At 27.9% G+C, this 26,922-nt stretch overlaps 1 protein-coding gene and 1 long non-coding RNA gene across 4 annotated transcripts in view; one reads left to right on the top strand and one right to left on the bottom strand.

The window, feature by feature from the left end:
* Positions 1–17,862, bottom strand: part of mnb (minibrain) — a 203,939-nt gene extending 186,077 nt beyond the window's left edge. The window contains exon 1 of the mRNA XM_067275557.1: positions 17,073–17,862. Coding sequence (XP_067131658.1) covers positions 17,073–17,226 — 154 coding nt within the window. The 5' untranslated portion in view covers positions 17,227–17,862. The remainder of the gene's footprint in view (positions 1–17,072) is intronic.
* The window catches only part of LOC136979557 (uncharacterized), a 65,826-nt gene continuing 56,744 nt past the window's right edge, over positions 17,841–26,922 (top strand). The window contains exons 1-2 of one of the 3 annotated variants that reach the window (XR_010881402.1): positions 17,841–18,048; positions 18,501–18,636. This is a non-coding gene — a long non-coding RNA (uncharacterized lncRNA). The remainder of the gene's footprint in view (positions 18,049–18,500; positions 18,637–26,922) is intronic. The other 2 variants (XR_010881400.1, XR_010881401.1) reach the window with 2 other exon arrangements.

The following is a 26,922-nucleotide window of genomic DNA, read 5'->3' as shown; positions in this document are numbered from 1 at the left end:
ATCTGGTTGGCACGTGCCAGCTGCCGACAGCATAAACAGGTGCGAAAACCTGTACTAGTATACGAGTATTCTATATAGCAGACGGTCCCTCAAAGGCAATCTCTTCTAGAACATCTGGTAATGGAGCTAGAACCTGCCATGACAATAATCTCTGTTTATTATTATTCTAACAAATTTTTATGCGAACACCTTATATAAAAAGTCACTGCAGTTAACAGACAGATAGTAATACTGCATTACAATCAAAATATTAATTAAACTCTTAAAAACTTTATATTTATAAATAAAATTTTTAAGTTTTACGACTGCTTATCATTTATCCAGACGCACTATCATTTCAACTTCCTAGCAAATTTATTAAAATACTAATCTATAATAATAATCTAATAAGTTTTTATTTACAAAATGTTCGAATGTAAAATCCTTTCTTCTGCCATCCAAAAACAACGTAATCGTGAGTAAACACCAAATCGACTTAATAAATCTCAAAACACGAGATATTTATTAAAAATACGGGTTTTATTTTCAAATTCACGATGAGCCAATTAAAAACACAATTTCTTTATCACACATGACTATTTATTATTTAATTGTTTTATTTTACTTAGGTATCGTACATTTCGTTTTGTTGATACTACTATTGTCAAAGCAACGTGGTCATCATTTAAACACGTTCTGTGTTTACTCTTCATAACTCATGGTCACGGTTGAATGATAAACTTAACTACAAAGGAAAAACAGTCGTACACCCAATTCGGAAGCATTTCAGCATTATAATGCAATTGATACCAACCATTTATGACTCATTAACTTGGCCAAGTAAGTCATTCGCTGAATAAGGTAAGTTCCAAAGTATTTTCCATTGTTTATCGATACATCAACTTTTACCGGGTATTTATACACGCAAATAAATAAGTCTAAATATATCTGAGATATATTTAGTTCATTTTATCCTAACTTTGGAAATTCACCGTTACAGTAAGTGAAAGATCAAACGTAATAAATTTAGTAGAATGTCTTATAAATCCTTTCTAAGCAATTGAAATTTGTCTGCAAAATTAGAAATTTTATTCCCCTGAGATGAGATATAGGCAATAAGGGAAAATGTATATATTAATCGAAATATAATTAAAAGTGAATGTATAACAGAGAATTTTTTTGTACTAACAATCTACTTCTGATCAACATTGTAATTTGTTTCATACTTAACGATGAAAATTCAACCTTTAACGTCCTTAATTTCCATAAACTTAACGAAGTATCATAAACATATAACTAATTAAAACGCATTAAAACGGATACATTGTTTAAATATTTTATGTATATGTTTCATAACAGCACAAAAAGTTTTATTCTCTTGCAGAGTGATACCATAATTGGAAGCGAGTCTTTGGTGCCGCACCGCTTTGTGTTTGGCGTTGTCAAGAAATAACTCTGGAAAAATATAGTAACATGATTGTTGTTTAATAAAATGTAGGTCTTTGCGAAAGGAAAGGAATTACGAATATAAATTTTAATGAAATATTCATAATAAATGATCGAATGACTAATAATTTTATTATGCAATGGGATCTGACTGAATTGTTTGAATTTAAACAGTTCTTGATTGTGATTCTCCTTTTATTAAAAAAAAATGGATCTAAAAATCAGTAAAAGTTGAATAATATATATAATAATTCAACACAGATATTTCAAAAGTAAAAAATCCACCATATAAATCACACACCTACACAAATGATTACAAAACACAAGAACCCAATGACTTACATATCGTCAAGGTCAAATTTTTCGTCTACAGATTTTTTTAGAAGCATTCCGACTTCAATACCGAAAGAACCAATTGACACAGTCAATCTGTCATAAGCCTGTCCGCTGTTCATTTGAACGTTCATAATTGAACCAAATGCATCAATTTTGAAAAATTTAATGCAATAATTACAAAACTGACATTTTAAGCTTCCCCATAACAAATGAAATTAAAAATATAAGGGATAGCAGCAAAATTTGAATCTTATATTTTGAAAATTTAAACTGAAATGACTCAGAATCGAACAAAATATAACTTGTATAACCTGTAAATTTTTATCACTGAAATTTTAATAGCAATTTTCGCATAAGATTAGTTTACCAATTACTTAAAAGAAATTTTCATAAAATGTTTACTATCAAAACTGTATAATGTATTCATGAAGATTATTGATGTGTTAATAATAAACTTTAATGATACTTTTCGTTTTTAATGTGCACAATCCTATAATCCTAAGAATAAGGTTACCCTACCGTCAACAGAGATCTGGGTTCATACACCATTCCTCTCTTCGTAGATTTTCATAAGAAATATGGGCCAAGGCTTCGCTTCCATTCTCAATTATGTCCGCCAATTTCATCATAGACCAAGCCAACTCATAATAGTCGAAACTGAAGCTGCATAGTCGTTTTTGAAATTTCTGGCATTTTCATCTTAGCCGATCAAATTATAATGGCAAAAACTTCTATTTTAAGTTTATTATCCCTCCCTATTTATTTTACAATATTTTATTCCTCACTATACATAATTTTAACAATACTAACAATTTATAAATATAGCTTATGATTTATAGATAAACAAAACTTTTAAAGTATAAATGTTAGCATCTGACGGTATATTCGTCTGAAAAATGAAGCCGAAATCTCAATGAAAACGTTGTGATTCAAGTTTAAAAATTTTACTATTAGAACCATGTTTGTTCATAAAATATGCTTTATTACCAAATTTAAGCACATTAGCAAACTTCATACATTCGATTCCAAACTAGAATTAAAACATTTTATCATAAAACTCTTTATTGAAATTTTATCATCAAATTCTTTCTTTATGATTATAAACAAAGAATTAAAATATTTTTATCTGTATCTTCGGCATTTTTCTTTCGACAAGTTTTTTTCTTGCTTTAAATATCATGTCAATTTTTAAAATTTAATTTACAATGAGGAGGAAAACGAAATTCTGAATAATGAAAACATTATATATATATATATATTAGCGTTTCTCAAACGGGATCCCAGGATCCCGGTTGTTTTTTTAACCCGGGAAAATTTTCTTATTTCGAGAAATCCCGCAAATTTCTTAAAAATTCACTTTCTTCTTATTTTACGTTAGGATTGAGGAAATTTTGCAAATAGAAAGTATAATTAACTCATAAACTATCAGAATATATTTGTATTTATTAATTTTAAACCTACTTATTAGTTAGTTAGTTTTTTTTTTTTTTTTAATTTCTGCCTATTATGGCACGTCACAAATAGTCAATAATCAATACGTAGCTTATTTGTGGCAGGACTTTCAAAATTCTTTACCAATAATATCTGGAATAATTGTGCTTATGTCGTCTTAATTTTTAACCATGCCCAGTAGCTTCAATAACTGCGTAACGTTAAGTTGTGAAAATTGGGCAAGGATACAAACGAGTACGAAGTCTGTAAGTATGAAGTTTTTCTTCATAACCTGATTATTAAAGACAAATGAACTGCCGAATTATTGGGCTACGATGTTTCTATTAAAGCATTCGAAGTAGACAAATCAAGAATACTAGAGAGCAAAGGAAGTACTACAATCTCGAAAACTAACTAGAAATCTTTCAAGATACAGGTGAAAAACACATAATATTTGTCTTCTCTTAAATGCATTAAACACGATTCCAATCATATCAATTGAATCGGAAAAGGCATTCTCGGTAACAAGACTTTTCATTACTAAAATAAGAATTAGATTGAGTGATCGGAGTATTGACCATCTTTGATTTTAAAATCTTATAAAAATTTACAATATTTTGTATTATATTTTATTTAAAAAACAAAAATTACCTTTTAAGTTAGAAGTTTGATCTAAGTTCAGCTTTTTTAATTTTCAACTCAATTCAAAGGCATTTTTGTTGTTGTTGTATGCAGTTTCCAGCAAACTTTAATAATTTTTTTCTATTTGTGAAAATGTCTACGTAATTCAAAGGTAATTTTTAATACATATCTTACACAGCATTATTGATATGATTTTGGAGGTTACAGAACGTATTAAATTACTTTAAAAAACGAAAAATAATTATATCATTTGATTTCATGATATTTTGTATATCTTAAAAATAATTAATTTTGTCCCGGGAAATCCCGGGACAAGTAAAAGACCGGGAAATGAGAAACCCTAATAAATATTATACATCGGTATTTAAAAATATAATTTTCGAAATTTTCGGGAATCACATTTGCAAACATTCTCATATATATATATATATATATATATTCTTTTATGCTGTTGAAATTAAATTGATAAAGGATGCCCTTCTTTAAAGTTTAAAATTAACAAGACAAATTTGATGTACCTGATAACCAAAAAGTTATTTTTCAAAAAACACTGAGTCAATATTGTAAAATACGGACAAGTTAATCTATGTTAAAAACGTATATGAAATGTTAAATTTTGTCTTACTTCATGCACTTCATTTATTGTAGGCTTACTTTATCTTTCATTATTTTTACGTAAATTTCTTTTAACATAAAACAAACATTAGTAATAATTTTTATTACAAAAATTTGATGTGAAATAATATTTCCTTGTATTAAAACATTCTTCAACGAATGTCTCTGTTATCTTACAGACCTAAGAGCAGATTACACGACTAAGACAGGTTTACGTGCAATTCATTTCAACCCGATTACAATTACTGCCAACGACTTCCCGTAGTCCCGTTCCAATTGACCATACCGTTCAGCTGATTTTCCCACGCTTCAGTAAATTTCCTGTGACATCACTTCCTGTAGGGAGAACGGTACAAGTTCCGTCGACTTTTCGGTACGTAGAATATAAAAGAGAAAAGAAAAAGTTCGATTTGGGTGCATATGAGAAAGTGAACAGATCTATTCGGTAAAAATTCATTGGTTTTTTTTTTTATACATAACATAATAATTTAAATCTATTTTAAAATCATAAAATCAATACAGTTTCGACAATAATTTAGTTAAATTCAGAATAATCAATTTTACAATTAACAATTTAAGTAAATTAAAATTTATTATTATATATGAATTTTCAAACATTATATATTAAATTAATAAAAGAAATCGAAACGAATAAGCTATTATTTTCACTATTATTATTTAATATGATAAAAATAAGAAGTACAAGTATCATCCTTGTTATACTTACAAATATTTTCCAATTTGTAATGATAATAGATTAACATTAAAAAAAATAATTCTGAATTATGTTTCATTTTAAAAAAGTACTTAATTATCGAAAATTAACATATTCACTAACTACTTTAATTGTTTGTTATTATATTCAATTATTATATCCAACTACTTGATCCTACCTATCTTCTGTATCTGATTTTACACAATGTTACGAACAACAACGTAAAACATTTTGTTTACCCAACTTTTCCTAAAAGAAAAATAAAAAGACAACTTAAACTATAACATGCTCAATTTAAGACGAAATAAATAATTCTTATTGGCGAATTTATCAAAACGATAAAGATCTGACATTCTCGGAAAAAAAAATACTACAAAATTCTATCATAACAAATTTTGAACTAGAATGAATTTCTTACGACACATTCAAATACACACTGAATATGTTTTTCAACATATCATACACAAAAACCTTATTGGAATATTCATTTCGTGATATAAAACATGAATAGCTTTGAAAAGAAATTTGCAGTACAAAGAACAAGTGTTTTAAAAATTAATTGTTAGCCGTTCAAAAGTAACGATAATTATAAATAAATAATTTATCCCTTCGCACACGCGTCGTTCTTCATGGTCGTGGTCTTTACACGAAAGTTAACTACGTAAAGACAACTTTAGAGTGTCTTATATTTTGAAAACTGGTGTAATAGCATGATAATGAGTAGATATACACATGTAATTATATATACGCGTTTTTTTAATGTAAAGAAATATAATACATCATAAAGCATAATACATCGGGCAAACTATTTATACTACTTTTCTAATAATTTGAATATATGAACGAACTTAAAAATAACTATGTAATCAGATAAGGAGGACAGTTTGACTGAGTTTGTTATTATACGTTAAAAATTGCACGAAATTATTTTATTTTTTAACGTATTAATGCGTTAAAAAATAAAATAATTTCGTGCAATTTTTAACAAAGAAATTTTTCATAAACATGGTTAATATACTACAGAATATCATTCAAAACATTTTAAAATTTTATGCAAATTCATAATATTTCATAATACTAATCCAATCAAATAATAAATACAGAATATGTATATATAACATTTGTTCTTTCTAATCTTAAGTGATTAATTTCTAAGCAAATATCTGTTTTCAGTAAATGTTATCTAATTGTGAAATGTAATCAATTATAATATTATAATAAACTATTTTAAATTTTAATAGATATTAATTACTATTACGTATCTCTTCACAATATATTCAATATTATTTGAGCCATTAATTGTTCTAATATAAATTATTGACTTTTCTATTTATATATATAAATCAAATAATAATGAGAAAATATTATTATATAAGTCATATTATAAATCTTAATATTTTAAAATACTGACTAATGAAGACTCGTAGATCTAAATATATTGAGCTTTCGATTACAGAATGTTGTTTTAAATAAATAATCTATATTAATTTCCATAAGTACTGTAGAACTGCAATTAATAAACATTTAAAAAATTAATCTTAACAATTTTTATATCATATTATTAAAAATGATACAAACAAGTAAAAAAAAGGCAGATGAAAATAAACATATTTGTTTTGACTTTTGACTAAGATCTCTCTTTGCTAATCAGAAACTTCATCAGTATAATAAATTCTATTAATAAACAATGTCCAAGTGGACAATATATACACAGAAATGTAAAACAGCAAGGACATACAGGTAAAACGAATTAGTAAAAAAATTTTGAATAACATATTTTATAATTTCTGTTAAATAAAATAGTTTCTACTGGTTATAAGATTTCTTCAACTCCAAGATGAAAAAGCAGTACATTTATTTGCAGAATTATCGTAATAAATTTTATTTCAATTATTTAAAAAACGTTCGCCATTTAATTTATTGTGACTGACTAAACACGAAAAATCTAATAGTACATTGTTGTTATCAAACACAGTACTACACTGTATTAATAAATACAATACTGTAATTTTATATATTTATTTAAATTAATGTTTTTACTGAACTGAATAAATGATTATTAAACTGTATAATATGTAAAATATAAGCTTACAAATACCATATTTTACGAAACGGCAACATTATTTAGTATTATTTGGACATTTAGTATAATAAAATAATGTTTTTTATATCTCGTTGGCAAATATAAAAGAAATTGATGATATACTAATTTCGTTTACATTATCGTTAGTTAACTCGCAGTTATAAAGTTATCGTAAATACCATTAAATTATTTATGTCAGGAACTGAGGTCAAAACAATTCGGTTACCTGATAGCATCTAGTCTGCAAGCTAATAAAAATACAGTATTTGCCCCCTTTGAAAATTTAGGATTTGTCAATCACGTGCTAATTCAAGCCTGTAATAGGACTTCCCGTTATAAAACAAGCAGAAATAAGTATGTAATCTATATATTGATTATACAGTCATAATATCCAGCTAAAGTATTTATGTCTTCTAATAAGTTATTTTTAGAAAATGTTAAGAAATATTATATTAAATATTTCTTTTACCATTCTCTCGAATCACCTATTAATAATATTCTATTATAATATCATTATAGTTGTTTGACCTTTATAAAAACACGTGGTCGAACAAAATCTTACAATGTTATGGCGGCATTAGAGAGAGAGGGTGAAAAAATACGTTGTAGCCAATTATTCCCTTGAAAACACTTATCAAGGAAAATCAAACTAACTCAGATAACAAAACAAAACATACAAACAATGTATTCACAGAAGTATCATATACAGTATACCAGAATGACCTAACATCAGGCCCGCAGGTTACATACCATTAGCAAAAAAAATTTTAATGACCCTTGCCAAATTTCTTCTATAAATTTAAAATCATATCACAATGGACTTTTAAAATCATTCAATGAATTATAAAAATGATTGAAACATGTTACTATTAATCAAGCAGGCGATATAGCTCAGATGCACATAGATTCATTACTTTCTTAAAGTAATTGATGTTAAGTACGATAATGATAATCTACATCCTGATAACGGATTCTGAGTGTAGGAAAAACTCTTCAGCAATTTTTCTTTGTAAGTGCTTCTACTTTCTCAAATTAGAACTGCAATAGGAATTTCATAGTATACTAAAAGATATGGTATATGTATGTTATTCATTGAACACTCTTGAACACTGAAGAGCAGAGAACATAAAATATAACGAAAACCATTTTATATATTTTTATTGTAATATAAATCTGTACAGAAATCTTACTTGAAAAATAGCAATATTTTCTTCAATAAAATAATACGTATAGACTATAACAGTGTGAATTCTGCAATGATTCAATACGTTCGCTTTACAAAATAAATATTTTGTAATGTTAGTAAAATTTTTAGAGAGCCTATTATAATAACTAATTGTGCCAAAGTTTCGTAAAACTATAAAAGGATCGGTCTAAACTATAAAATTTTTCAAAAATTATTGTAGAAAATAGAGATAATGCTTCGTCAAAAATAATCCATTTAAAACATTGAAAATAACCGTACGTTATTTTTCAAATCATAACCTTTGTTCGATGTAATCAGTCATTGAAAGAACGACGAGCATCCCTAACATTCTTACACTATTATTACGTATAAATTAAATTTAGTTATATACGGTATGTATTTTAAATAATTTATATATAAAATAGATACAAATAAAAATTCAAAAGGACAAAAGATCACAAAATTTGAAATTCATTGTCTAAAAGAGATAAAATAATAAAATTTCGAATTCTGCTATCATTTATAACGTAAATAAAAAAATATTATTTCCACTATAAAAGTATCAAATATCAAGAAAGTAATAAATAACGTAATGTTTATATGGAACTGATTTGTACTGAAAACCTCCTACTGTAGAGACATAAAATCGTGGGGATACATATATATATTACTCGTATGTAAAATCGATGACAGCTGGGTCAGATATCCCAGATATCAAAATAAAAATATCAAAAAAGAATGATCGATGAAATTTTGAACCAATATATAAGAAAAACAAGAGAGACAATTTTGAAACTTTTATTTATATAAATGCAAACAAAAATTTTTATTTTAAAACTATATTTTGCGGAAAAAATTGTTAAATATCATTATACATATAAGGAATGAATAACACTAAACCAAAAAGTATTTGAGATAGCGAAATATGCAAAACAAAAGTATATTTAATGTTTAAAATGTTACTTCGATCCATAAAATTTTTCTCCTCATTTTCAGTCAATGGCGTCCGATTCCGTTTTACTTATCCACATCACGTACAAAGCCCTACGTAGCATGACAGCAAGCATACAAAAGGACATCTGTCAATCGCTAGCACCTGCATGCCGACAGCACGCAAATTCTCCGCGTATGAAGAGAGCAGGGCAGTTAGTTGTTCAATATGAGAGAATGAAGTGGCTTACGAGAATAAAAACGCTAACTAAATATTTACAAGATTATAGGAAATATATGAAACTAAATGAACTGAATCATATTTCGGATTAATACGAATGAAAAAACTATAAAAAAACAACGAATTAATACGTGTCTTTTGAGTCAATTTGTAAAGTAATTAATCGAAATACACAAACTTCAACTAATGAATTTAGAAATAACGAATTTTTTTTACAGATGTAAATAAAAAAGATTGTTATTTAACTGTTGTTTTCCTTGCATTTTTAAACAATTAACATTATCATTTGCATTAAGTTAGAAGAACACTTAATATTGAGGAGAAAGTTTTCGAAAATCTGTATCTAAACATGGAATAACCTAATTAATAGTCTAACAAATTACTTAAAATTTTTTGTTTTAAATTTACGACTCTGCCCAATGAATAGAGATAAAAATGAACGACGCTTGACGTTTCTTTTACATACAAAAATATGAGTTCTCTATCCTGTTATGAACAATTACATGAGATATAATCAACTAAATAACAACACGATACTTTTAAAATTTATTTTTTTTTTCTCAATATCAAATCGCGTTTTAAGAATATTTTTGAATATAGAATTAAGATTAGTCCAGTCAGTTTCCTTTCTCACGCTCTTTTGACCCGGGCCACACAACGCGACTGAATCATCCAGGTAACGTACAGGCTTACAAGGTCAGAGATCATGACGAACGGTGTAATGGCTAGTAAACCTTTAGTCAAGCTTTTTCTGACGACCATAAGCCAATATTTACATATCGAACGAATTACTATGCTTTTTACTTTATTTTTGAAAATATGTCAATATTTTATCAAACATTTCGACTAGATTCCCTTTTATTCAAAAATTCCGAAACATCCGTCTTAAATTCTATGAATCAGCATTCTCTTCCTTGTATGGATTCTTTCTTTAAGTAGTTTATGAGTAACGTCCTTCTCAGAAATGAATGGACTCGACATCATTTAACGATCATTGCCACGTGCTTATGGTTTAAGTGGTATCATAACATTATAAATACTATATATAAATATATCATGACGGCTGATTTGCACGGATACTATTTACCGTAGTTAAAACAGGCACAGATCCGACAGTCGCGGTATGCGGTGTGCCAATTTACAGTTGTAGGTCGATGTTCTTTTTTAAAGTTTGTCTGACACGTACTGTGTCCTATCTCGTAGAGAACGGAAATGACGTAGCAACTCGTGACAAACCGATGACTCATTCATAGAAATACTAATGATGAGAAGAATATTTCTGTTATTGGTCGGATATAAACTATTCCAATAATGCATTACATGTCCACTCTAAAAAATTATAATTACATCGCGTTAAAAGAAAATGAATCATCGCTGTTACAAGATGAAATTTAAATAAAAAAATAATAATTCTTATGTCTAAAATGCGGTAATACGAGGCCTAAGTTATAGAGCTTTTGACTACTTTTCACGAGATGCACCACTAACTTTATAAAACAATAATATAAATTTTCATGTTCGTTTATGAAATACTTCAAATAGAGTTAAACTTTACAAAAGGGCTATGTTTCATTATAAACAATAACTTAAGGATAACTCGACATTTTATTCCGTGTTATTGGTGTAATTTAATATTTTAGAATAATCTGAATCATATTTAAAACATTACCTTTTACTACTAAATAAATAAAAATAAAATGTTATATAAATCCAATTGTGAATATTTTAAAAATTCTTTAAAGTTTTAAAATAATTTACACATTAAAGTACATTATGATTTATTATGAAAAAATGCTATTTATGTAAATGTAACTTTAGAATTCAGCAACTCAAAATATTTTATTTGCCATAATCTTAAATCGCTCGAATCCAGAGCTAATACTACTAAAAACCAAAATTATATCCCTCTTTGAAAATATTTTAATCATTCGATTCCATATCAAGACTATTAATACTAGTGAAATTAATTTGTATATTTATAGATATAATTAGATTTATTTATAAATATTTGAGAAAACCTACCGTCTATTGTAAAATCGATAGGTAATCCTATTCAATTCGTGTTATTTTTCATTTTGAATATTTAAAATAAGACTTTAAGCATTACAAATGATATTGTTAATAAATCCTCGAGGACATTCGGCAAAAATAACTTTCTCTTTAAAAATATAGATTTCGTATAAAGTTTAATAACAAAATACAAACTCTGTTAGAAAACAAATAGTTATTTCTTTTCATAACTATGGGAATTCAAAAATTTCTTACCAGAAGATTATTTTTATTTTTTATATTTATGCAGCAAATCTTCAAATTCTAATTTTGAAATTTGAGTTTCAGTTCATAACTACATGACAAAATGAATAAATAACCCCAATTATTAACAATTTCGATGATGATTAAATAAATAAATAAAAGTGATATCGACTTCCTTTTCAAAATCGAAACTCAAAGAAATGAATTAAATTAAAATCACGATATAATTGATGAAATCTTTCCTTTTCTTTCAAATAACACTTTCAATATTCATCACTAAAAACCTAATATATAAAAAATTAATAATTATTTTTATTCCTTTACTTTATTATTAATTTATTAATAAAATCATATGATATAATTATGAGTAATCAATGATGTATTTAAGTATTATTGCTAAAATTCACATGATATTTAACCTTTTTTCTAAATTTTATGTGTGTATATATATATATATGTTTTAGTAAACTACAGTAGTTAAATTTAAGATACTTTATCCCCTTAGAAATTAAATATTTCTTCCTAACAATTAATATCAAAACTCTCATATTCTCTGATCAAACTTTTTATAATACAGAAATTAAAACGTTTAATTCTATTCTAAATTTCAACAATTAATTTTGTTAAATAACTATGAATGCACTTATATATATAGAAACGCATAAAACAGTCAAGAAATTTTAATATACTTTAATGTATAAAATTTATCGAATCCTCTTCAACGTCTTTTTTTTAATTTTGGAGATCTTCCTAAACTTTTTGTATAGAAGGCAATAAAATACAAATCTTACATTATTCAGGATATATTTATCTATATAGGTTATACAATTTTTGAAAAATTTTTCTATTCGTTAAGAAAATTTAAAATTTAATAAAAATAGAATAGAAATTAATTATTAGTATTTTAAAAAATAAAAATGGACCAAACTTTATATTCTTACTTTATTTTAAAAAGTAAAGTAAGAATATAAAGCTTGATTCCTAATAAAGTATATTCAAAAACAATTTTGAAAATGATGGGCTATTAAATGAATTTCAGAAACTTAAGAATAAGATTTCTAATTGTCAGTAGAAAGTTCTCATAAATAATAGAAAATCTTATATATAACATGAGATTTTTACAGAAATAAATCATTTTTAACAATAAATTTTTCTAGGTTAACATAAAAAGTGATTGTTTAATACACATAAACGTACACATTTATGATAATAGCGGAAGTCTGATGGTAATGAAAGACCAGCTGCATATCAACCACACACTTCATCTGATAAGTTGTCTCTACAAATCCTCTTTCTTTCGTCCGTCCATTTTTTCTCTTTTTTTTAAATGAAAACTAAATAGTAAGTATTTGTTTTCGGCATATTTAAGTGTTATTGATATCGACGTTCTACTTATGCTCGAACTGCTGCGAGAATTATGCATTCATTTCACGAAAACTTTCCACAATGTCCTAATATATTATTATTCAAAGTATTTGTATTCAAACAAAGTTGTTGAAAACTTTAAGCTTTATATTTCAAATTTTTCTATTTTAACAATCTATTAATTCTTAGAATATTTTTTATTAATTGAAAGTATTAAAGACATTTAAAAAACAGCTAACATTAAATATATAAATAATTAACCATATTTTTAAATTCAATATTAATTAGAGATTTAAAACACAAATCATTCTGCTTTCTAACTTATGAGTCATTTCATAAATCTAGAGCACTGTTATAGGAGTGGTGCAGACAAGCTATTGTTTATATTTTTAAAAGTCGGATGTTATAGTCATTTATATTTAATCAAGAAATGAAACAATTCCTCATTTTCATTATGATTTCTAAAAATGTATTATCATTACAAATTCTGCTTTAATTTTTTTTTAATCAAATCTATACCTTAAAACATGAATTATAACAATAAAAAATTAATGAAAAACTTAAATTTTTAATTAAATTTATTTATGAGCAAACAGATGATGTTTGTTTATAAATATAACAATAACAATATGCACTGTTATCGTAAATATATAATTATGAAAAAATATTTTCTATTAATTTTGAAAATAAAGAAAAATCATTCTTAAATAATTCTTTCTAAACTTACACAATATCCTAAATTCATAACCGATCTTAAACTCAATACGTTATAAAATAATAGAGTAAAAATCCTATAAAATTTTCCGTAAAATTTAAATATACTTTAATATAATGAGAAAGCAAATACTAAATATATTTAATCATATGCAGATATTCATGAAAAATGTTCAATTTTATTTTCCAAATTTAAACATTTTGGCAAATTCGAGGTACCAGCTGAGAATTTCCAATAAAGCTACAGAGAATTTTTAAAATTTTGAATGAAAAACGAAAACATTTCAATAATGTAAAGTTATGAGAAATGCTATCAAGATAAACCGCAAGAGTCTTGGATATCTATTTATTTCATTTAAACTACCATATTAATTCAATTGGCATAATGCTATATCCATTTATTAAGATAAACTTCATGCCTAGTTACTATATAATTATCCTCGTACACAAGTTTCGTTATTATGCAACCGGCCATCAACATACTTCCAGCAACATATACAGCAAATTAATTTAAAATTATAATTTCCGACAATAGAATATATGCGCCATTGCTTTTAGATATCATTTAGATCAAGTTGACTGATGTTTCTCTTGTAGTCTTCGCACAAGAAGAGTCCAGTCATCAATCCGGCAATGCTCTTAAAGCTTTAACTTGATAACTAATTCGAAATCATTATAAATTTAATTATACTTATATGCATAATTATGCAAATTAATACGTACGAATTGTTTAACCGCATTTTATATTACCGAACTATGCGCATTAAATTAGCAGTAGGGAATCCCAAAGTACAGTGTTAACTATTGTCTTCGATGGTCATTCCACCCTCCGGCCATTAACTGACCACATCCGCCGTCTGTCTGGACTTTATCACGCCAACTAGTCTATTGCTGTTGGCTGACGGGTCGATGGCAGACAGACGAAAGGTTTTTTTCCCCCCTGTAACCATCATAGTCTCTCTTATAGCATTACAGCAGGGAAGGTATAGACTGCCTCACAATACTAGAAATGTCACAATTAAACCGGCAAAATCAAAAATAAAATCATAAATTGTAATCAAGTTAGTATATTATTAAAACAGGAATAATAAGTTATATACAACATTCGGAATACGAAATTTTCCTTCGTTAACCATGAAACTACGAAGAAACAGGAGCAATTTTAAGCGATAACGCTAAAAACCTATTCATTTACAAAAAAATAATAATTAATGAGACGGAAATTCTGTAAGGGAAAAAATATTATAGAAACATTTTAGATTTTGTCATCGAGACAAATTTATTACGCGTATGCCTCATATTTTTAAATTTAAAGAGGCCAACTGCAAACAGATTTTGATAAATTCATTCATTCGATTAAGTTTCATTATTCTCGGCATGTCCCACTACATTCATCACCTGTATAGAAAAGCTCTCAGCTGCGTATAGGTAAACGGCGCTACAAATATAAGACGACGCCAGCGTGACTAGTCTTTGATCATGTGACACGAAGCACCACCTGTACTTTCAGATACCGTTAGATACTTTGACCTTGGAAGATCAGCCAGTCTCATCTAACAAATTTAAAATAGGTGTGAAACCGTGGCCGTATCGATCTTAAAAGTATTCCTCGAATGTGTTGAAATAAAATATTTTATGACTGTATATTTCAGACGTCATCATAGCTCCAATGACGCAATCTTGTTTTGGTAACGGAACAAATAAACTTGTAATAATCAATAAACTGGAGTTTCGGTGTACAAGAAGGAAACCGTGCAAATTACGAGTTCATAATTATTCCCTGCACTTTATTAAACATGTTTGAATAGAATTTTCGAAATAATTTAAAGGTATCCGATATCGTGTAGCATTCACCATTATATAAAATTCACCGCTGTTTAACGTTGACAAACATGGCACTTCCTACTGAAATGTTATAAGTGAGAGAATTCTATACTGAGAAAATATAAGAATTTTATTTCAAATCTATGTAATTATCACGAAATCTCACTTAAGAGTGCATGTAATGTAAACTGAGAAGAAAGAATGTACATAAAAGTTATCGGTTGTCAATACCGTCGGATGAGTCACTGGCCTACCCATACTTATAAATTTGTTAAAAAACGTGATTGTGAAACTTATTTTCAAAGCGTATCTTCATTGGTTATTAAGAAAAAGCGAAATCGTGAAGTATAAAATTGTATATATCAATTTAGAAGATGTCCGATTAACGGAAACGTCTAGCCAGGTAGATGAAGTGAGGATTACGTAACCCACCAGGCTATCCGAGTCGGTACGACGTCAAAACGAGGGATTACAGTGGATCTAGGCCAGCATCTCGGAGAGGGCATCCCAGAGAATCGATAGACCACGGACATCAACTTTCGAAACCGCTGTCTTCACCTCCCGTCGCCCGAAAAACACTGATAGCAACGTCACCGGTGACGTAGGAAGACCGTCTGCAGTCTGTGACGTGCGCGGGGTAAACGAACAACGACGCAGCAGTGTTTACAGCGGTTGTGACGTCACGCGGATAGACATGGCGCACCAGATGCTACGCCAGTCGCCCCGAAAACGCTTGATATAATAGCATAAACATTGACTATCAATTACACGTATTAATACGTAAGAATGGTGGAATAAATTGGCACGGGCCAAATATAACTCTTTCGTACGAAAGTTTGCACTTTTTATACGAAATATTATTAAAGTATAAAGATCGGACGCGTTAGTTAAAAATAGAAACCGTCATTGTCCGTCTGTCGACTTACCCTTAGAAGATTAATTAACGCGATATTAATTAATATAATCATCTGGACACAAATCAAAATCGACAAGTGAGCCTGGTCTCAGAGTCCAATGACGCCATTATTGTTGTTACTACGCCTCAATGTCCTATCGTGTTTTCGATTGGATTTCAAAATAAGTCATCTCTAATGGTGAGATTAACGGATAAAAATAAGTTTGGCAAATGTTGGGTGCTAAAGTAAAAGAAGAAAACATAGTATCACGTGCGTTTAGCAAACGCCCCCTCCCCTAGCACACGACTACAACAGCTGATGAGTTTTACCCCCACACTTATCTACATCGGTTGGGCATTTCCGTATAGCCGTTAGAATAAATGAAATGTAACGAAATAGGAAAGAAATGTACTCACGTTTCAACCTACTGCTGTCCAGGTAGTAAAGTTGTTGTTCTCCCTTTGTCCAGTCCGCCTGCTTGGCTAGCAGCACCGTGTTCTCGGGGGCATCCATGGACGGCTGCCTCCTGCGCTGCTCGGACTCCGTGCTGTCAATGCTGGCCAGCACCATGGAAGATGAAAAGATGCATTCAGCACACTCGTTGTCCAACACACCAACACACACAATATATATCAAATATACAGAAATATAAAGAAACAAGAATATTAAATGCAAAACTGGCGATCCGTGATATATACAACGCGCACTCCAAGATACACCGACAGAGCTTTTATCCACAATAACGTCGTCACATAGAAAACCACACAAGGCCACACACTACCACCATCACCATTAGATTCCGTGGGATAAAAAGGCGAACGAGACGAAGGGGACGACAGAGAGGGGGACCCGATTTGCCGTCCTCCGGGGAGACAAGCAGGCAGAAGTACGTCGTCGTTTGGAGCTGGCGTTGGTCGGATCGATAGTGGCACACAACTAGAGAGGAACGTACGCCGACCTCCAGTAGGCTGGACACGACATGGTGGACGTCGTCATAATACACTTCTCTCCACCGTAAGGCTGTCGATAGTCTACGGACGTCAACTTTTCACTGGCAGAAATTTGTTCGTAATACTGATTATCGATCGTATATAATATTTCCCGGTCCGAAGCAGAATATTCCTGTGGGTTATGATCGCAGGAAGCAGCGAGTCCACACGACCCAAAGCTTGGCTACGTTGTGTTTTGCCGTGGGTGGAGCCTCGCTGCTTGCGGGACTGCGTCGAATCGTCTCCATTCGCTATTGGTTAACGCTGGCGTCCCTCCAGGCGGCGCTCTATGACGATGCCAAACCAACTCTACTCCCGCGATACTGAAACAAGGTGCAATGCCTATTCACTCTTTTATTAAACCCACCTTCCCGGACTCTAAACCTCTTCTTTCATATTCCCGGTAAGTTCTATTTTTTAAACATATACTGTTTTACCTCTAGCACACTTCTATCATCCTCCAATATACAAAACTTTCTCCTAAAAAATTATTAATGTCGTAAGTCTCTATTTAATTATAATTTCTCTTCTTTTTCAAAACCTTTTAATTATAAATAGTAAAACATAAGAGCTATTATATTCAGACATTAAATCCTTTAATAATAATAAATTTTGGTATTCCACTTGAAGTTAATGTGATGCTAATTAGAATTTCTTATTAAAAAATACTATTGTTTTGCATATAAAAATACATGCTATATTTCAATAAAATGGGCAGAAACTTTAAAATATTTGCAAGTAAACAGAATATTAATACAGTATTATTTTAATTCTCTAGTTGCTGTTGTTATACTACTAAAAGTATTTATTTTTATTTTTCTGGAGAGTTTTTATATTTCTAAATTTTTTCAATAGATACCATGCATAATGTTTTGTCTTCACTTAACATAAACAAGAATCAGTTGAGTCTGCATTTAAAGCAAGTAATGAGACTGTAATCAGAACACACTTTCTGAAAGATGGATTAGATGTTGAAAATTGGAAAATGTAAGTATGTGAATATCTATATTTATTCTGCTTTTTTACATTAATAAAAATTAGAGCAAATATACATTATTATTTAAAAGAAAATCTATAATTTCTTATAAAAAATAATGAAGTAAACAAACAACAGTTTAAATACAATTATTTGTATTTGATATGTCTCTATTAGAAAAGTGATGGTAAAGTACAAAAGTCTACAGTAACTTAATAACAAAATGTTCACTTTCTAATTGTTGTAAACTAAGTTGTTTGTTTGTTTGTGTTATTCGAAGAGAGCTTTAAGAATCCAGTAAAGATCAAATGTTGCTTGGCAAAATACTTTTCGTCTTTTAACTGCTTACCCAAATTTATTAATCAAAGTTATTAATTTTTAGAATATAAAAATTTTTTAATAATATAATTTTTAAATACTAATTTCAAAATTATTCAAATTCAAATATATTATTAGATTGAGATGATTCCATTTAAAAAATGCATATTATACTACATATGTTAAGTTTAATTGAATTTTTGGAATTCTCAAAAGATAAATCTGTTCAGTTTTATATTCAACATAGATTTTAAATACATTGGAAGATTTCTAATATCAAAACATTATTATATTTTTTCATCAAATTTATTCATTTCAATACATACAATAATAATTTTAATGAAACGAAAATTGCAGTCACTGATGCATATGAAATACAATTTTTATTCTGTACCGGTACCTAATAAAATACTATATATCAGCATTAGAAAATTACTGATAAATAATTGTGAATAAGAATATTTCTAAATTTGATGTGTATAAACTGCATCCAGAGAAAAATCATAAAACAGAATAAAACAAATTGTTTTAAAAAAGTGAGTATTTCATTTGCACTTTGAGGGGAAAAAACAGTAACTATTATTTTCAAATGAAAAAGTTTCTCTTCAAAATGTATTAAAAAAAATGTTTTGTTTTTTGAAATTGACAATTTAAATTCATATTTTCAATTTAATATTTAAATCTGATCAATTTAAATGTTTACTAAAATTATACATTTTATAAATGTTGCATTGAATTTAAAATTTTTAAAACATTCATTTGTAGCAAATTGCTCAAAAATATTGAAAATTATAATTTCAATGAAAAATTTTATACTGAGAGAGAATTATTGAAAATTTTTATAATTAAAAATGTCTTAATAAAAAGCTATTCTTTAATAGTAAAATCAATGCTAATTTTATTTTTATTTAGGTTAGGATAAATGTAATGACTTATTAAAAAAAGATATACAGATAATCCTTACATAATATAGTGGTTAGGTTCCATAGAAATGTTGCATCATAAAAATTGCATTATGTCAGACTCACATTACATATAAAAAGTATTATAGGTTTATGTTCCAAAATAATTTTTTTAATATAAATTTTATTTATCGTCTAAAACAGTTTTATTTAAGAAAATTCATTCAATAAAACATGAATTACAAAACAAAAACAAACGTATAAAAAATGTTATTTACAATTCTTTATTTTATCAATCTTTTCATTGCACACAAAAAAAATAAATCTTAGTACTATAGTCTTCACTATTATCTTCCAAAAAAACATTTCATCAATATTCTTTATTTGCAATGGTCAGATGTCTTTATTGCTTGAAACCTTTTGGACATGCTATAACTTTCTACTTAAGATTATTCTGCTGGTTTAGTTTTCCAGAAATTGGTTATGAGTTTGGTGAGTGGTTTTTTTGCAATTGTTTTTGAACTGTCTTATACGATTCCAAACAAATTTCTAATTGTCTTTGAATAAGAATATTGGAATCATATGAACTCATATTGAAATCACATTATATAAGTACCACATTATACAACGGTTACAACTATTTTACATAGTTGATATTATAAAATATATTAAGCAGGAAAATATGAAAGGTGATATTTTACAATTAAACCTGATGACTGAACTAGTCGAGCATATATTTTGATTTGGCATAGGGTAGATGTACCAGTTTTGGCCAGTGTAGTACTAGTTCTGGCCAGAAAACAAATTTAACTTAAAAAATATAATCACAAATGAAACAAACTTTTATTGTTAACTGTTCACATAGTTAACAATAAAAGTTTGTTTCATTGGACAGATTTGAATATGTGGTGATTATATTTTTAAGTTAAATTTGTTTTCTGGCCAGAACTGGTACAACTGGCCAAAACTGGTACATCTACCCTATTACTTATGTATCTTTTGTAAGTGATATATATTCTAATTTTATTCTTTATTTATTTAATTTTGAATTGAAACTGCAATGTAAACAATATTCACTAAACAGGAATTAGTTAAAATGAAATAAAATGAGCAATTATTTATTATGACATTGTCACAATGCTGGGCTGCAATTTTTAAATCATATTTTTAATTTATTTAATTTAAAATATATTTTCTCCACCTCAAATTAGTAGTGTTTTGTCTCTGTTCATCATGCTTTTCCTTTAACAATAGTCATGCCAGTCATCATCTATTAGTTGCTTTTAGGAGAAAATTTTTGAATTGAAATAACGTGACTTCCAGTTTGCATCAGAAGTTCATGTAATTGGGGCCTCCTGCCCCTAAGGTTTCCATATCTCATCTCGTCTTTCATCTATTTAACTCTGTTCTAGAGATTAAGGAATGACAGATGGGTGGATGACAGTGAGAATTTATAGGTCTACAATTTTTTCAAATTGCAGCACAATAAAATTGAAAAGTGTGAAAAATGAACAAGTTTTATTTTATTTATAGATCCAGTAGATGAGTTTTGTTATAACATCAGATTATGAAGGTTTCTACTCTTGATTATTTCAAATGGATTGTTAGATAATAATGGAAACAGTAATATTTATTTCAAAACAATTTAATGTTATTCATATAAACTTTTTAGTTTCATATAATTTTGTTTTTAGTGGGCTGTTTAGTTTATTCTTGTTTAATTATACAAGATGATTCTGAAATAAGTATTCTGCATATTCTGAGAAAGGAATGATCAAAACGAACATATTTTACCAACACTAGGTGTCACAGATATCTGCATCAGACTGCAGATGGCAACAGTATTAGAATTTCCTGTTGGCTGTTTCCTGGGGTTCAGTTCTGCCGTGTTTGTCTCGTGTTTGTTGTCATTGAGCAATGCAGTATTGGTGAGTAGCAAACACTGATTTCATTGTGTTGTGATGATCAGAACAAAATTACACATGAAGGAGTTCACACGAAACAAACTCACCAACATGCATTGGTAAAAACATACATTCTCAAACGGGATCCCGGTTGTTTTTTTTAATCCGGAAAATTCTTCTCGTCGCAGGAAATCCCGCAAATTTCTTAAAAGTTCACTTTTTTTTAATTTTGTGTTAAGATTGAGGAAATTTTGCAAATAGAAAGTATAATTAACTCATAAACTGTCAGAATACATTTTGTATTTATTAATTTTAAACCTACTTAGTTTTTTTTTTTTTTTAATTTGTCCTCATTATGGCATGTCACAGATTGTCAATAATCAATATGTAGCCTATTTTTGATAGGACTCTGAAAATTCTTTACTTTCAGAACCTACAATATGTGGAATAATTTGTGCTTATGCTATCTTAATTTTTAATCATGCCCAGTAGCTTCAATAACTGTATAATGCCAGGTTGTGCAAATTGGGCAAGGATACAAACAAGTACAAAGTATGCAAGTGTGAAGCTTTTCTTCATAAACCTGATTATTAAAGCCAAACAAACTGCCGAATTATCAGGATATAAGCTCGATGCCGCTATTAAAGCAGCTGCAGCCAAGAAACAGAAATCAAGAATACTAAAAAGCAAAAAACTGCTACAATCTCAAAAATGAACTAAAAATCTTCCAAGCTACAGGTAAAAAAAACACATAACATCTGTCTTCTCTTAAATTCGTTAAACACGATTCCACTCACATCAATTGAATCGGAAAGAGCATTCTCGGTAGCAGGACTTTTCATTACTAAAATAATAAACAGATTGAGTGATTAAAGTATTGATCATCTTTGTTTTTTAATCTTGTTATAAAAATTTACAATAATATTTTGTATTATGTTTTATTTAAATATTGAAAATTGCCTTCTAACTTATAAGTTTGATCTAAGTTTATTTTATTCTTTAAATATTCAACTAAATTGAAAGGCATTTTTGTTGTTGTTGTATGCAGTTTCCAGCAAATTTTAATAAATTTTTTCTATTTGTGAAAATTTCTATGTAATTCAAAGGTAATTTTTAATGTATATCTTACATCGCATTATTAATATGATTTTTGAGGTTGCAGAACATATTAAATTATTTTAAAAAATGAAAAATAATTGTCATTTGATTTCAAGATATTTTGTATACAGCTATACCTTGGGTTACGTTGTTTCAAATTAAGTTGTTCTTGACTATGTGTTGTTTGTGAAAAATATATATATATGCGTGTGTGTGAAAAAAAAATCAAGTTTAAATCATTTTATTCGACTTTTTGTCTGTCTGCCACAAATATTCAAGTCGTAATATCACTAGAAAAGTGTTAGAAGCACATAAAATCATGTTACAGTACAATAAATAAGAACAAAAGTATATAAAATCATATTAAAATACGTACATTTACAGAAAATATTAATACTGTACAACATAAATCCTAGAGAATGAAATATGAAAACATCCGTGACTCTGTGTTGTCATCTTATTTAGTGGTCTTTATTGATAAACTTAATGTAAATTAGTTTATTTTCTACTATCACAAAATAATTTTAAAAATTGTATTTGTTATTTAACTTTACAAAACCATTTTATTTTATAATGTCTTAGAGCAAACCACATTAACAAATAAAGAGTCCATGATGTACTGTAAACATTGCAAATTGTAAACTTGTACAGTACATTTACAAGTATGTACATACTGTATATGTATTCATAAATTTGGATAAATTATAGTTTTTAATATAGTACAGCAAAAAGTAGTTTGTTTGTAAATTTAAAATAGATTCTTATTAACCATATATTATTAAAAATGCATTAATAGATAAAATACAGAACTGGGAATGGTTATTTGTGGTTTAGCCTAGTGACAAGTAAATTCAACTTAAGTCGCCTCTCCTGGAACCAATTACCAATGTAAGGTGAGGTATACCTGTATCTTAAAAATAATTAATTCTATCCCAGGACAAGCAAAAGACCGGGAAATGAGAAACCCTAATTGGTACTAGAAGCAGCTAGCACACTATGCAGTGCATGCTACTTGTCATGAACAATTTCCAGTGAGACATCTATCTAATGCTTGCACATTTCTCAATCTGAATCAACATTTACAAGGGAAGGAAACAATTCACAGGAATCATAATGAACAAAATTAAAGCAGGCACTTTGAACAATTGTTATGAATTCTGCACATGTTTCCTTTGAATCAACAAACTGTTGCCATCTCTTTGCTGGATTTTCCATGCATTCCTTTTGTCTTGCTGCACTGATAGTACCCAAACAGTAGATCATGCAACATGGACTGCCTATCATCTGACATTATCACTGTCATTATGTGACAGTGATGCCTCTACAGCAGTGTTTTTCAACCTCTGGGTCATAAACAAATTTCACCAGTCTACAGAAAAATATTTGACAGTACTGATGCTGGCACAGTTAATTATGTGTGGCATTTAAATAATAATCTAGAAGTTACTTTTGTTGCATACAATAACTCTATGTAAACTGTTTATGCTTATTAATAAGCATAATTCATTGTTGCATATAATTACTGGTCCACATAAAATTATAGATAATTTTACTGGTTTAGAATGAGAAAAGGTTGAAAAACACTGCTTTTCAGCACTTAGAGTGATTACAAACAAATATTTTTTATCAATACACTTACATTCCTTGGAATTTGTACACTTATTTCAGAATCCTGTATGAAAGATTGATATTAAATTATGATATAAAAAATCTTCATCTGAAAATACATGTTTTTAATCAAATGCATATACTATTTAAAAACTAAATTGAGCAATGAGTTTAATATTTTTATTAAAAAAGAATTCAACTTTCAAGCATGATATTATTAAAGAAACTACATCCAATTTTGTTTTTACATGGCAAAATTTATTTAGATTATTTTCAGAATGTATTCTAACACATAATTTATTAAGTACAGGAATTTGCAATATCTATAGTACCAAAATAAGAATTAAAATAATAGTCTACATTATTATAAAATGGAACATGAATATAAGCAAAATATTTGAATGTTTCTTTTAATTTCTTTATTTATACTTTATTGTATATTGTTATAAAAATATTTTACAAAATTTTTTTATAAACAACACATGTTCTTTGCTTTTTTTCCTATTTTAACATAATGTATTACAGTAATACCTAGGTTTTCGTTGATTTTTTTTGCAAAAAATTTTTCTCGGTTTTTGTCGGTTGCCTCAGACATCGTCGGCGTGCCCATGTGACCTCGCTGCTAATTTTGCAAAAACAAAGGGCAACCTATGCATTTTCCTGCTCAGTGTGGTGATATTTCTAGTTGTGTGAGCATTATTAGCCCATGCCTCTAGCCAAACAATTCCATTGTTTTCCTTTCCTTTTTGCTCCATCATAGGACCAAAGAAAGTTTTCAGAGCCAGCAGTCCTTCAAAGAAGAAGGCCAGGAACATGATTGAGTTGAAGAAGGAAATCATTGAAAAATATGAGAGCGACATTAAGATTGTTAAGATTGCTGAAATCAGCCACTTTTATATTCATTTTATATTAATTTCTTATTGTTTTTAGTATTAAACACTATATTTATTCTCTTTGAAATGTGTTTTTGGTATGTATTTTGGCTTTTCTAGAACTAATTAATTGGATTTACATTGATTCATATGGAAATAATTGCCTTGGTTTTCGTTGGTTTCGAATTTTGTTGATCATACTTTCAATGTTAACAATTTTACATATATATATATATATATATATATATATATATATAGTTGTTGTTGCTCTAACTACATAAATAATTTTTCAACTGTTATTGCATCTTGTATTTTTTGGCATTTGGTGACAAATATTCCTAATTTTATATTATGTCAGTATTGGACTTCTTTTTCATAAAATTATATTTTTAAAATACCTAAAAAAATTGTCATAAGAGTTAAAATAACTATTCTAGTATTTTATTTTTCTTCTTGTAAAGTTTCGTTTGTTTTTATCTACTACTAATATACTTCTGTCTTGACTTCATCTTCCTATTTTTGTTTTATTTACAGTATACAAAAGTGTATTTTTTCATAATTATGTATTTATAAATTTTTTTATTACTTAAATAATTTTTCTTATATTTGTGTTGATTTTTGTTTTTACAAGTTATTGTTTACTGTTGTTGTCACTTGTTTATTACATTTTTCTGAAAATTTTTTTTATAGTGTATAGCATTTTTTCTGTACAATTATATGTTAATTTTCCTGTATCATCTATACTTGTTTTTAACTATTTTTATTTTTTTCATTAAATTATATATTTTTAAATTATAAATATTTTTTAAACCTTGTCTAAACAAAAATAATAATTGTTTTTATAGAATAAAAACAACTAATAATTACATTTATTCAGGGCCATCTGAACAGCATTATGGGCTCCAGGCAAAGCAGTGTACTGGGGCCCCTATGACAACAACTCACACGAATAAAAATGTAGATGGTCGATAAAATTAAATATATGAGCCATTTTCTTTTGAAAGTGGTGTAAGTCCATTTTATATTATATGGAGATATTTAAGGGTTTGTATGAATGGTTTGAAAAATATTGGTATATGTTAATATGCAGATTTTATGTTTTTTAAATATTAAATTGATTTAAGTTTATAATGTGATCATTTTTAAAGTATTAGTTAAAAGAAATTTATACTTTTGATGACCTCAAATGGACTTACACCACTTTCAAAGTCAACAAAATGTGAAAATCATACATTTATGAAATGTTAAATATGGGATTTCAATTGAATCAAAATAATTTTTTTATGAAATTTTTATTAAATATGTTGAAAAAACAAAATAAAAAGGTTTTATTTCAATACTTCTTTAGATAGTGCCATTTAAATTACTTTAATTACAACTTTATATTAATATGTGCCATTTTTAATTTTTATCGTTATGAGGAAGTTTTTGAAAATAGTTGTGATGTATTGGAGGAATATAAGGTAATAGATCCATCATATCATTGAATTTTTTGGATGTGATGGGCCTGGCATGATGATAGAAAGGTGCTAGTATTATATTTTCAAATTTTCGTGGTCTTCCTTGTCTGGGGATAAATCTACTGTTTTAAACTCCACA

Source organism: Centruroides vittatus, unplaced genomic scaffold (genome assembly GCF_030686945.1).
Source record: "Centruroides vittatus isolate TY-2023 unplaced genomic scaffold, ASM3068694v2 contig_628, whole genome shotgun sequence".
In the NCBI taxonomy this organism is placed as follows: domain Eukaryota; kingdom Metazoa; phylum Arthropoda; class Arachnida; order Scorpiones; family Buthidae; genus Centruroides; species Centruroides vittatus.
The sequence above is the reverse complement of the archived record's forward strand: the minus strand, read 5'-3'. Positions and strand labels throughout refer to the sequence as shown.